Source organism: Heptranchias perlo, unplaced genomic scaffold (genome assembly GCF_035084215.1).
Source record: "Heptranchias perlo isolate sHepPer1 unplaced genomic scaffold, sHepPer1.hap1 HAP1_SCAFFOLD_117, whole genome shotgun sequence".
NCBI classification, from domain to species: Eukaryota; Metazoa; Chordata; class Chondrichthyes; order Hexanchiformes; family Hexanchidae; genus Heptranchias; species Heptranchias perlo.
This window is the reverse complement of record NW_027138396.1, coordinates 1,353,137-1,367,469: the sequence shown is the minus strand read 5'-3', so window position 1 is coordinate 1,367,469 and position 14,333 is coordinate 1,353,137. Positions and strand designations below refer to the sequence as shown.

Sequence of the window (14,333 nt, the reverse complement as noted above, 5' to 3'; positions counted from 1 at the left end):
GGGGAGGGTCAGTGACACCCCCCATCTCATTAACACTGAGGGGAGGGTCAGTGACACCCCCCATCTCATTAACACTGAGGGAGAGTCAGGGACACCCCCCATCTCATTGACACTGAGGGAGAGTCAGGGTCACCCCCCATCTCATTAACACTGAGAGAGAGTCAGGGACACCCCCCATCTCATTAACACTGAGAGAGAGTCAGGGACACCCCCCATCTCATTAACACTGAGTGGAGAGTCAGGGACACCCCCCATCACATTAACACTGAGGGGAGAGTCAGGGACACCCCCCATCACATTAACACTGAGGGGAGAGTCAGGAACACCCCCCATCCCATTAACACTGAGGGAGAGTCAGGGACACCCCCCATCTCATTAACACTGAGAGAGAGTCAGGGACACCCCCCATCTCATTAACACTGAGGGGAGGGTCAGGGACAACCCCCATCTCATTAACACTGAGGGGAGAGTCAGGAACACCCCCCATCCCATTAACACTGAGGGAGAGTCAGTGACACCCCCCATCTCATTAACACTGAGGGGAGGGTCAGTGACACCCCCCATCTCATTAACACTGAGGGGAGGGTCAGGGACACCCCCCATCTCATTAACACTGAGGGGAGGGTCAGTGACACCCCCCATCTCATTAACACTGAGGGGAGAGTCAGTGACATCCCCCATCTCATTAACACTGAGGGAGAGTCAGTGACACCCCCCATCTCATTAACACTGAGGGGAGGGTCAGGGACACCCCCCATCTCATTAACACTGAGGGAGAGTCAGGGACACCCCCCATCTCATTAACACTGAGGGAGAGTCAGTGACACCCCCCATCTCATTAACACTGAGGGGAGAGTCAGTGACATCCCCCATCTCATTAACACTGAGGGGAGGGTCAGGGACAACCCCATCTCATTAACACTGAGAGAGAGTCAGGGACACCCCCCATCTCATTAACACTGAGGGGAGGGTCAGGGACACCGCCCATCTCATTAACACTGAGGGGAGAGTCAGTAACACCCCCCACCTCATTAACACTGAGAGTCAGAGACACCCCCCATCTCATTAACACTGAGAGTCAGTGACATCCCCCATCTCATTAACACTGAGGGGAGGGTCAGGGACAACCCCCATCTCATTAACACTGAGAGAGAGTCAGGGACACCCCCCATCTCATTAACACTGAGGGGAGGGTCAGGGACAACCCCCATCTCATTAACACTGAGAGAGAGTCAGGGACAACCCCCATCTCATTAACACTGAGGGGAGAGTCAGGGACACCCCCCATCTCATTAACACTGAGGGAGGGTCAGGGACAACCCCCATCTCATTAACACTGAGGGGAGAGTCAGGGACACCCCCCATCTCATTAACACTGAGAGTCAGGGACACCCCCCATCTCATTAACACTGAGAGTCAGGGACACCCCCCATCTCATTAACACTGAGAGTCAGGGACACCCCCCATCTCATTAACACTGAGAGTCAGGGACACCCCCCATCTCATTAACACTGAGAGTCAGGGACACCCCCCATCTCATTAACACTGAGAGTCAGTGACACCCCCCATCTCATTAACACTGATGGGAGGGTCAGGGACACCCCCCATCTCATGAACACTGAGAGTGATTCAGGGACACCCCCCATCTCATTAACACTGAGGGAGAGTCAGGGACACCCCCCATCTCATTAACACTGAGAGGAGAGTCAGGGACACCCCCCATCTCATTAACACTGAGGGAGGGTCAGGGACACCCCCCATCTCATTAACACTGAGAGGAGAGTCAGGGACACCCCCCATCTCATTAACACTGAGGGAGGGTCAGGGACAACCCCCATCTCATTAACACTGAGAGGAGAGTCAGGGACACCCCCCATCTCATTAACACTGAGGGGAGGGTCAGGGACACCCCCCATCTCATTAACACTGAGGGGAGGGTCAGGGACAACCCCCATCTCATTAACACTGAGGGAGAGTCAGTGACACCCCCCATCCCGTTAACACTGAGGGGAGAGTCAGGGACACCCCCCATCCCATTAACACTGAGGGAGGGTCAGGGACACCCCCCATCTCATTAACACTGAGGGGAGGGTCAGGGACACCCCCCATCTCATTAACACTGAGAGTAGAGTCAGGGACACCCCCCATCTCATTAACACTGAGAGTAGAGTCAGGGACACCCCCGCATCTCATTAACACTGAGGGGAGAGTCAGGGACACCCCCACCTCATTAACACTGAGAGTCAGAGACAACCCCCATCTCATTAACATTGAGGGGAGGGTCAGTGACACCCCCCATCTCATTAACACTGAGGGGAGGGTCAGTGACACCCCCCATCTCATTAACACTGAGGGGAGAGTCAGGGACACCCCCCATCTCATTAACACTGAGGGAGAGTCAGGGACACCCCCCATCTCATTGACACTGAGGGAGAGTCAGGGTCACCCCCCATCTCATTAACACTGAGAGAGAGTCAGGGACACCCCCCATCTCATTAACACTGAGAGAGAGTCAGGGACACCCCTCATCTCATTAACACTGAGGGAGAGTCAGAGACACCCCCCCATCTCATTAACACTGAGAGAGAGTCAGGGACACCCCCCATCTCATTAACACTGAGAGACAGGGACACCCCCCATCTCATTAACACTGAGGGAGAGTCAGGGACACCCCCCATCTCATTAACACTGAGGGGAGGGTCAGGGACACCCCCTATCACATTAACACTGAGGGGAGGGTCAGGGACACCCCCCATCTCATTAACACTGAGAGAGAGTCAGGGACACCCCCCATCCCATTAACACAGAGGGAGAGTCAGGGACACCCCCCCATCTCATTAACACTGAGGGGAGGGTCAGGGACACCCCCCATCACATTAACACTGAGAGAGAGTCAGGGACACCCTCCAACTCATTAACACTGAGGGAAGAGTCAGGGACACCCCCCATCCCATTAACACTGAGGGGAGGGTCAGGGACACCACCCATCTCATTAACACTGAGGGGAGAGTCAGGGACACCCCCCATCTCATTAACACTGAGAGAGATTCAGGGACACCCCCCATCTCATTAACACTGAGGGGAGGGTCAGGGACACCCCCCATCTCATTAACACTGAGAGAGATTCAGGGACACCCCCCATCTCATTAACACTGAGAGAGATTCAGGGACACCCCCCATCTCATTAACACTGAGGGAGAGTCAGGGACACCCCCCATCTCATTAACACTGAGGGGAGAGTCAGGGACACCCCCCATCTCATTAACACTGAGAGAGAGTCAGGGACACCCCCCATCTCATTAACACTGAGAGGAGAGTCAGGGACACCCCCCATCACATTAACACTGAGGGGAGAGTCAGGGACACCCCCCATCTCATTAACACTGAGGGAGGGTCAGGGACAACCCCCATCTCATTAACACTGAGGGAGAGTCAGGGACACCCTCCATCTCATTAACACTGAGGGAGAGTCAATGACACCCCCCCATCTCATTAACACTGAGGGGAGGGTCAGGGACACCCCCCATCTCATTAACACTGAGGGGAGGGTCAGGGACACCCCCCATCTCATTAACACTGAGAGAGAGTCAGGGACACCCCCCATCTCATTAACACTGAGGGAGGGTCAGGGACAACCCCCATCTCATTAACACTGAGGGAGAGTCAGGGACACCCTCCATCTCATTAACACTGAGGGAGAGTCAATGACACCCCCCCATCTCATTAACACTGAGGGGAGGGTCAGGGACACCCCCCATCTCATTAACACTGAGGGGAGGGTCAGGGACACCCCCCATCTCATTAACACTGAGAGAGAGTCAGGGACACCCCCCATCTCATTAACACTGAGAGAGAGTCAGGGACACCCCCCATCACATTAACACTGAGAGAGAGTCAGGGACACCCCACCATCTCATTAACACTGAGGGGAGGGTCAGGGACACCCCCCATCTCATTAACACTGAGGGAGAGTCAGGGACACCCCCCATCCCATTAACACTGAGGGGAGGGTCAGGGACACCCCCCATCTCATTAACACTGAAGGGAGGGTCAGGGACACCCCCCATCTCATTAACACTGAGAGAGAGTCAGGGACACCCCTCATCTCATTAACACTGAGGGGAGGGTCAGGGTCACCCCCCATCTCATTAACACTGAGGGGAGGGTCAGGGACACCCCCCATCTCATTAACACTGAAGGGAGTGTCAGGGACACCCCCCATCTCATTAACACTGAGAGAGAGTCAGGGACACCCCCCATCTCATTAACACTGAGGGAGAGTCAGGGACACCCCCCATCTCATTAACACTGAGAGTCAGGGACACCCCCCATCTCATTAACACTGAGAGAGAGTCAGGGACACCCCCCATCTCATTAACACTGAGGGGAGAGTCAGGGACACCCCCCATCTCATTAACACTGAGAGGAGGGTCAGGGACACCCCCCATCTCATTAACACTGAGGGAGAGTCAGGGACACCCCCCATCTCATTAACACTGAGGGGAGGGTCAGGGACACCCCCCATCTCATTAACACTGAGAGGAGGGTCAGGGACACCCCCCATCTCATTAACACTGAGAGAGAGTCAGGGACACCCCCCATCTCATTAACACTGAGGGGAGAGTCAGGGACACCCCCCATCTCATTAACACTGAGGGGAGAGTCAGGGACACCCCCCATCTCATTAACACTGAGGGGAGGGTCAGTGACATCCCCCATCTCATTAACACTGAGGGGAGGGTCAGGGACACCCCCCATCTCATTAACACTGAGGGGAGGGTCAGTGACATCCCCCATCTCATTTACACTGGGAGAGAGTCAGGGACACCCCCCATCTCATTAACCCTGAGGGGAGAGTCAGGGACACCCCCCCATCTCATTAACACTGAGGGGAGAGTCAGGGACACCCCCCCATCTCATTAACACTGAGAGGAGGGTCAGGGACACCCCCCATCTCATTAACACTGAGAGGAGGGTCAGGGACACCCCCCATCTCATTAACACTGAGAGGAGAGTGAGTGACATCCCCCATCTCATTTACACTGAGAGGAGGGTCAGGGACATCCCCCATCTCATTTACACTGAGGGAGAGTCAGGGACACCCCCCATCTCATTAACACTGAGAGAGAGTCAGGGACACCCCCCCATCTCATTAACACTGAGAGAGAGTCAGGAACACCCCCCATCTCATTAACACTGAGAGGAGAGTGAGTGACATCCCCCATCTCATTTACACTGAGAGGAGGGTCAGGGACATCCCCCATCTCATTAACACTGAGAGAGAGTCAGGAACACTCCCCATCTCATTAACACTGAGGGGAGAGTCAGGGACACCCCCCCATCTCATTAACACTGAGAGGAGGGTCAGGGACACCCCCCATCTCATTAACACTGAGAGGAGGGTCAGGGACACCCCCCATCTCATTAACACTGAGGGGAGAGTCAGGGACACCCCCCCATCTCATTAACACTGAGAGGAGGGTCAGGGACACCCCCCATCTCATTAACACTGAGAGGAGGGTCAGGGACACCCCCCATCTCATTAACACTGAGAGGAGAGTGAGTGACATCCCCCATCTCATTTACACTGAGAGGAGGGTCAGGGACATCCCCCATCTCATTTACACTGAGGGAGAGTCAGGGACACCCCCCATCTCATTAACACTGAGAGAGAGTCAGGAACACTCCCCATCTCATTAACACTGAGGGGAGAGTCAGGGACACCCCCCATCTCATTAACACTGAGAGAGAGTCAGGGACACCCCCCATCACATTTACATTGAGGGGAGAGTCAGTGACACCCCCCATCTCATTAACACTGAGAGGAGGGTCAGGGACACCCCCCATCTCATTAACACTGAGAGGAGGGTCAGGGACACCCCCCATCTCATTAACACTGAGGGGAGAGTCAGAGACACCCCCCATCTCATTAACACTGAGAGGAGGGTCAGGGACACCCCCCATCTCATTAACACTGAGGGGAGAGTCAGAGACACCCCCCATCACATTAACACTGAGGGAGGGTCAGGGACACCCCCCATCTCATTAACACTGAGAGGAGAGTCAGGGACACCCCCCATCTCATTAACACTGAGGGGAGAGTCAGGGACACCCCCCATCTCATTAACACTGAGGGAGGGTCAGGGACACCCCCCATCTCATTAACACTGAGAGGAGAGTCAGGGACACCCCCCATCTCATTAACACTGAGAGGAGAGTCAGGGACACCCCCCATCTCATTAACACTGAGGGGAGAGTCAGGGACACCCCCCATCTCATTAACACTGAGAGGAGAGTCAGGGACACCCCCCATCTCATTAACACTGAGAGGAGAGTCAGGGACACCCCCCATCTCATTAACACTGAGGGGAGAGTCAGGGACACCCCCCATCTCATTAACACTGAGAGGAGGGTCAGGGACACCCCCCATCTCATTAACACTGAGGGGAGAGTCAGAGACACCCCCCATCTCATTAACACTGAGGGGAGAGTCAGGGACACCCCCCCATCTCATTAACACTGAGAGGAGAGTCAGGGACACCCCCCATCTCATTAACACTGAGGGGAGAGTCAGGGACACCCCCCATCTCATTAACACTGAGGGAGGGTCAGGGACACCCCCCATCTCATTAACACTGAGAGGAGAGTCAGGGACACCCCCCATCTCATTAACACTGAGGGGAGAGTCAGGGACACCCCCCATCTCATTAACACTGAGAGGAGAGTCAGGGACACCCCCCATCTCATTAACACTGAGGGGAGAGTCAGGGACACCCCCATCTCATTAACACTGAGAGGAGAGTCAGGGACACCCCCCATCTCATTAACACTGAGAGGAGAGTCAGGGACACCCCCCATCTCATTAACACTGAGGGGAGAGTCAGGGACACCCCCCATCTCATTAACACTGAGAGGAGCGTCAGGGACACCCCCCATCTCATTAACACTGAGGGGAGAGTCAGAGACACCCCCCATCACATTAACACTGAGGGAGGGTCAGGGACACCCCCCATCTCATTAACACTGAGAGGAGAGTCAGGGACACCCCCCATCTCATTAACACTGAGGGGAGAGTCAGGGACACCCCCCATCTCATTAACACTGAGAGGAGAGTCAGGGACACCCCCCATCTCATTAACGCTGAGGGGAGAGTCAGGGACACCCCCCATCTCATTAACACTGAGGGGAGAGTCAGGGACACCTCCCATCTCATTAACACTGAGAGAGAGTCAGGGACACCCCCCATCTCATTAACACTGAGGGAGGGTCAGGGACACCCCCCATCTCATTAACACTGAGAGGAGGGTCAGGGACACCCCCCATCTCATTAACACTGAGGGGAGGGTCAGTGACACCCCCCATCTCATTAACACTGAGAGGAGGGTCAGGGACACCCCCCATCTCATTAACACTGAGGGGAGAGTCAGGGACACCCCCCATCTCATTAACACTGAGGGGAGAGTCAGGGACATCCCCATCTCATTAACACTGAGGGGAGAGTCAGGGACACCCCCCATCTCATTAACACTGAGGGGAGAGTCAGGGACATCCCCATCTCATTAACACTGAGGGGAGAGTCAGGGACACCGCCCATCTCATTAATACTGAGGGGAGAGTCAGGGACACCCCCCATCTCATTAACACTGAGAGGAGAGTCAGGGACACCCCCCATCTCATTAACACTGAGGGGAGAGTCAGGGACACCCCCCATCTCATTAACACTGAGGGGAGAGTCAGGGACACCCCCCATCTCATTAACACTGAGGGAGAGTCAGGGACACCCCCCATCTCATTAACACTGAGGGGGTGATTCGCTAACACTGGGCCTCTATCTAATCTCGGTGAAAGTGCAGTACTGCCCACGGCCACACCCCAGGACACATCAGTGTGGGGCAGTGGGACCAGATCCATAACATCAAAGCCTCCATCCCATTTAATTCTCTGTCAATTTGCCAGGCACAGTGAAGAGCACAATCCGCCCTGCGATCTTACAGACCCCGACAGTGTGCCTGAGACTGGCAGAGATTTATTATTTGTTTTTGTGTCAGTATGAAACTACTTTCCCTAACATTTCTCAAGGCACCTGCTGGCTGATGGAATCTTTTTCTTCTGACAGTGCATGTATTCTGTACTTGCTCACTCTTCAAGGAGTGGTTCCATTCAAATGTAACTAGCAGCAGAACAGTGAGTGGATTGAAAGCTGGTGGTGCTTGATGAACTGTGTGTTCAGCAGTGTCGTCACGGCACTGTGCCCTGGTGAAGTTATAACACAGAACGGAAAGGCAACTTTGTGCGGGAAACAGAACTCAAAGGTATTCCAAAGAGACAGGTGGAATTGAGAGTATGAATTTGCGACGGGTGTGGTGGAGAATGGGGCCCACTTTAACATGCGTTACTCCACCTCCAATTTAAAATTCTCCTTAAAACCTACCTCTCTTTGACCATCTTTTGGTCGCCTGTCCTAATATCTCCTTATGTGATCCAGTGTCAAATCTTGTTTGATAACGCTCCTGCGAAACGCCTTGGGACTTTTCACTGTGTTAAAGGCGCTGTATAAATGCAAGTTGTTGCCGTTGCACGATAGGCTTCAAACTCTCGGAGGCATGGAGCAGCAAAGTTTCGTCAACAGACCAGAAACAAAATCATTTGGTAAATTAAACACAGTAAAAATTGTACGGCAGGGCCTACGAAATATATTAACATTGGCGGCAGACCCCAGACGTCAGCTGCTGCCAGTGTTAGTGGCGAATATACCTGGAGCCCATCCAGGGACCACGTGTCACCCAGCTGCGAGGTGGCGCTGTGCGTCCACTCAGCCACGGGCAGAAACGCCAGTCGGTGGCGTCCACTGAGATAACCACAGCTTGCGAGCAGACCGTGCCTTCACCATCGCGAAATATTCACATGGAGCGGAAGGGCTCGGAAACCCAGCAGGAGCTGGGAGGAGGAGTCAGGAGTGGTGATTGACGGTCAGAAAGGGAGGTTATTGAGGAGGCTTTTGAAGATGGGGCGAGATGTAGAAGGTAGTGAAGGGCTATGGTGGCTGAAAGCTCTACCTCTGAGGGTAGGGTGGAGAGAACAAGGGACGCACAGAACCAGAAGGGCAGAAGGTGCAAGCTGGGACAATCGCATTTTTTTTATTATTTATTCTCAGGCAAAGCCAGCATTTGTTTCCCATCCTGAGTTGCCCTTGAGTTCTTTGATATATCTGAGTGGTTTGCTGGGCCACTTCAGAGAGCAGTTAAGAGTCAGCCATGTTGTGTGGGACTGGACTCACGTGTGGAGCAGACCAAGTAAGGACGGCAAGTTTCATTCCCTAAAGGGCATTCATGAACCAGTCGGGCTTTTACGACAATCCGACGGCTTCGTGGTCTTTTTACTGGTTTCGGCTTTTTATTTCCAGGTTTTGTTTTTAAGGCTGAATTCAAATTCTCAAACTGCCATGGTGGGATTTGAACTCATATTCTCTGGATTATTAGTCCAGTAATGTAACCACTATTCTACCGTACATGCGATTCACATACTTTCGTCACTGCAGTTTACACACCAAATATACAATTTAATACATTGATATATAACACCCAATTGCCCTTGGCTAGTGGCTTAGGCTAGCGTATAAGATTTTAATATCATGAAAGTGGAACCCTTGTGCCCGAGCAACAAATCACTGAGGTTCCTCGAGGGCTCAGTGACACGAGATAGGTATGGATTGTGTTTGTAACCGTGCCATCGCCATAAAATCATTTACAACCTTGTGAAATTGCTGCTGCAAAGTGAAGGTGTTTGCTGGCATGAAACGCTCCCCGTTTACTCATGAGATACAGTAAGTATTCGACTTGTGACCAGACCTATTGCTAATAGGAGGAGAATCACAGGCAGTGTCCCGGAGACGTCCTGATACTCGTTGGCAGCCGGCGAGTGCCACGCTGGTGGAGCAGGCTCAGAACATTTGGCCCATCGTGTGCACCGAATAATGTTTATGGAGCAGGTTCACTTGTAGAGCTTTTTCCATATTGTACAGATGACCAGACGGTGTCTGTCTCATACACAGTGGGGCTGATAATGCGACTTGCCTGCAGTACCACTGGGCCTATGCTTTACAGATGCTCTGCCCCCTGTGCCTGAGAGAGCTGACCTCAAGGAATAACGCAAAGTCAGGCTAATTAAACTTATTTTCATGGCACTCCCAGTGCATTGTGCAAGAAGTGGCTGGGAGTCATTCCAAAGATCCAGGGGGATTTACAGCACCAGCAGCTCTTTAAGGGCTGTTAGCTAGAATTATAATTGTGTACCAATAATGACTGGGCACAGAATGGCTCCATTTAGTGTTCATGTACTGGATGTCGTGCAGCGAAGGTGATGCTATTTGGAAGAGAGGGTCACCCAGCGATAAAGAGTAACATGAAGAGTAGTTACAGAGCTGAGTGAATGCTATCTCACTTGTGGCCTGATGAGGAAGGCACTTCTTGGTCTGCACAAGGTTGCCAAGGTAAGTTGGCACAGTAAGGAACCAGCCGAGAGGCCATGAGTTCAAGTCGTACCCGGTCAATTTGTGACATTGGCCTCGATATTAGCCCTCCACGACGGGCGGGAGAGTGTCGCCGGGGTGGGGAGTTAAAAAGTGAAATGCGCAGAACGCGACCTCAGCTCGCCATGCACTTTTACGCCGCCGCTTTTAGGGCGGCAGATATCGGTGTGTCCGAGTGTCTCGCCGTGAGAGGCAGGACACTTAATCAACACATTTTAATCGAGCTCCCACAGTGTAATTGGGAGCCTGATTTTAAATTCACTGTTGCTATACGAGTTTCCCAGGAGTTGGGAAGCTCGGCAGTGAGAGGAAGGCGGGAGCTGCCGACTCCCCAATGTATAAGTGGCTGTTTCAGCGCTCCTTGTGGGTCAGGACGAGCAGGAGTGCTCCCCCCGGCCCCCTCGGGGAAGCCTTTGGCCTCCCCCAGCCCCGATCACCAGCCTCCCCCGCCCCAGCCCCGGTTGCGGCCTCTCTCCTTCCGATTGCCGGGGGGCTGTCCCCAATGATCCCCGGCTGTGACCTCCTGCCGCTGGTGTTTCCTGCTGCCCGCTGGGCGGGCTGTCCATTTGGGGGAGGAGCTGGGAAGGAGACGGAGCTACAGGATGGTAATTAGCTCCTCTGTGTCCCCGGCCTTGCCGGGCTCTTCGGCCTCACTCACACCCTCCCCGCCTCCCCGTAAATATCAGGACTATTGTATTCAATAAATAAGGTAATCTGTGAGCGGGTATCTAAAGATAGGTAATAAATAAGGCCTTTCCACATCCTGAGAACAAAAAAAGAAAACATAAGCAAACATGTGACAACATCTTAATTGTTGCTTTGTTGGGTTTTGTTGTTGCTCCACTCTGTTAACTTGGAACAACATCACAGAGGGAGAATGCAAGATATTCAGGCAACTCCAATTCTTGTGAATGCACAGATGTGCTCATAGTCTTCTATTTACAGGACCATGTTGATATCTCACCATTCTGTCCTTGTTGGCCATTAAATGGATCAAGTATCAAGCAGCAAGTGCTATGGCACGACAAGGTTCCTGGCTGTTCCATGGTCACCTGTACATATAAAGTGGATGTTTGTTCTGGGCATTTTGTGACAGCTCCTCTCACAACTGTCTTTCTTATTTATGCCCTTTCATATCTGCTCACAGGAGAAGGCGACACATAACACAAGGCAGTGCTTGGGGACAGGAGACGGATCACCAAGGCTATGACACTTGTCTCCATTGGGGTTATGGGTGTGGATTCAATAGAGGGGAGTGGGCAGGTGGAATTTGGAAGCCACTCACCAGTTCATGGTGAGTGTCCTTTGCTTTTATATTGTTTATCTTTTTATTTAACGTAACCTTTCAGTCTCTCACACATGGGGTCGCAAAGCAATATTTCAGTGCAGCATACTGCAGACTCTTACCTTGTGCAGCTATATTTAAAGGGGCTGCTCCGGCCTCCGGATCACGTTGCCCAGCCTTTCCATCAGTTTTTAGGCTAAATTGAGTCTTGTGGACATTCAGCACTCAGGCTCCAAGTGCTCCATGTGCACTAATATCACACTCTGCAGCACTATGTGCTTCAGGCACAGGTCACCATGCCTAACAGTATAAGGGCCACACGTCCAATACAGAACATTGCAGCAGGATCCCTACATTGTGTTACTGGCTCCCGACATTGTGTATTAGTGGCTCCCGACATTGTGTATTACTGGCTCCCAACATTGTATTACTGGCTCCTGACATTGTTTTACTGGCTTATTGGCTCCCAACATTGTATTACCCCCTCCCGACAATGTATTACTGGCTACCAACATTGTATTAGCCCTTCCCGACGTTGTATTACTGGCTCATTGTATTACTGGCACCCGACATTTGTATGATCGCTTCCCGACATTGTGTTACTGCCTCCCGACATTGTATTACTGAATCGCGACATGGTGTATTATTGGCTCCCGACATTGTATTACTGGCTCCCGACATTGTGTTACTGGCTCGCAACATTGTGTATTACTGGGTCCTGACATTGTCTATTACAGGTTCCTGACATTATATTACTGGCATCTGACATTGTATTATTGGTTCCTGACATTGTATTAATGGCTCCTGACATTATTTATTACTGGCTGAGAACATTGCATTACTGCTTCATGAGATTATATTACTGGCTCCTGACATTGTATTACCAGATCCCGAAATTGTATTACTGGCTCATTGTATTACTGGCTCATTGTATTACTGGCTCCCAACATTGTGCATTACTGGCTCCTAACATTGTATTACTGGCTCCTGACACTGTATTACTGGCACTTGACACAGTATTACTGGCTCCTGACACTGTACTACTGGCTCCTGACATTGTGAATTACTGGCTCCCGACATTGTATTACTGGCTCCTGACACTATTACTGGCTCCCAACACTATTACTGGCTCCCGACATTGTATTCCTGGCTCATTGTATTACTGGCACCCGACATTGTACTACCGGTTCATGACATTGTATTACTGCCTCCTGATAATTTATTACTGTCTCCCGACATTGTATTACTGGCTCCTGACATTGTGTATTACTGGATCCTGACATTGTATTACTGGCTCCTGACATTGTATTACTGGCTCCTGACACTATTACTGGCTCCCAACATTGTATTACTGGCTCCTGACATTGTATTACTGACTCGCAACATGGTGTATTATTGTATAACCGACTCATTGTATTACTGGCACCCGACATTGTGTTACTGCCTCCCGACATTATATTACTGGCTCCTGACATTATATTACTGGCTCCTGACATTGTATTAATGGCGCCTGACATTGTATTAATGGCTCCTGACATTGTTTATTACTGGCTGCGGATATTGCATTACTGCCCCCCGAGATTATATTACTGGCTCCTGACGTTGTATTACCAGATCCCGAAATTGTATTACTGGCTCCCGACATTCTATTACTGGCTCATTGTATTTCTGGCTCATTGTATTACTGGCTCATTGTATTACTGGCTCTCGACGTTGTATTACTGGTTCCTGACATTGTATTATTGGCTCCTGCCATTGAATTACTGGCTTCTGATATTATGTATTACTGGCTCCCGATATTGTATTACTGGCTCATTGTATTACTGGCTCCCAACACTGTGTCTTACTGGCTCCTGACATTGTATTACTGGCTCATTGTATTACTGGCACCCGACATTGTATTACTGGCTCCCGACATTGTGTTACTGGCTCCTGACATTGTATTACTGGCTCCTGACATTGTGGTACTGCCTCCCGACATTATATTACTGGCTCCTGACATTATATTACTGGCTCCTGACATTGTATTACTGGCTCCTGACATTGTGATACTGCCTCCCAACATTATATTACTGGCTCCTGACATTATATTACTGGCTCCTGACATTGTGATACTGCCTCCCAACATTATATTACTGGCTCCTGACATTATATTACTGGCTCCTGACATTGTATTACTGGCTCCTGACATTGTGATACTGCCTCCCGACATTATATTACTGGCTCCCGACAATTATTACTGGATCCTGATTCTGTATTACTGGCTACGGAACTTGTGTATTATTGGCTCCTGACATTGTGTATTACTGGTTCCTGACATTGAGTATCACTGGCTCCGGACATTGTATTACTGGCTCCCGATATTGTGTATTACTGGCTCCCAACATTGTATTACTAGCTCCTGATATTGTATTACTGGCTCCTGACATTGTGTATTACTGGCTCCTGACATTGTATTACTGGCTCCTGACATTGTGTATTACTGGCTACTGACATTGTATTACTGGCTCATTGTATTAC

The 14,333-nt window shown here is 51.2% G+C and overlaps 1 protein-coding gene across 1 annotated transcript in view; it reads right to left on the bottom strand.

The window, feature by feature from the left end:
* The window catches only part of LOC137307999 (mucin-6-like), a gene marked incomplete at its 3' end in the record, with an annotated part of 353,656 nt that extends 345,211 nt beyond the window's left edge, over positions 1-8,445 (bottom strand). Inside the window, exon 1 of the mRNA XM_067976969.1 lies at positions 8,432-8,445. Coding sequence (XP_067833070.1) covers positions 8,432-8,445 — 14 coding nt within the window. The remainder of the gene's footprint in view (positions 1-8,431) is intronic.
* Between the last annotated feature and the right edge of the window lie 5,888 nt (positions 8,446-14,333).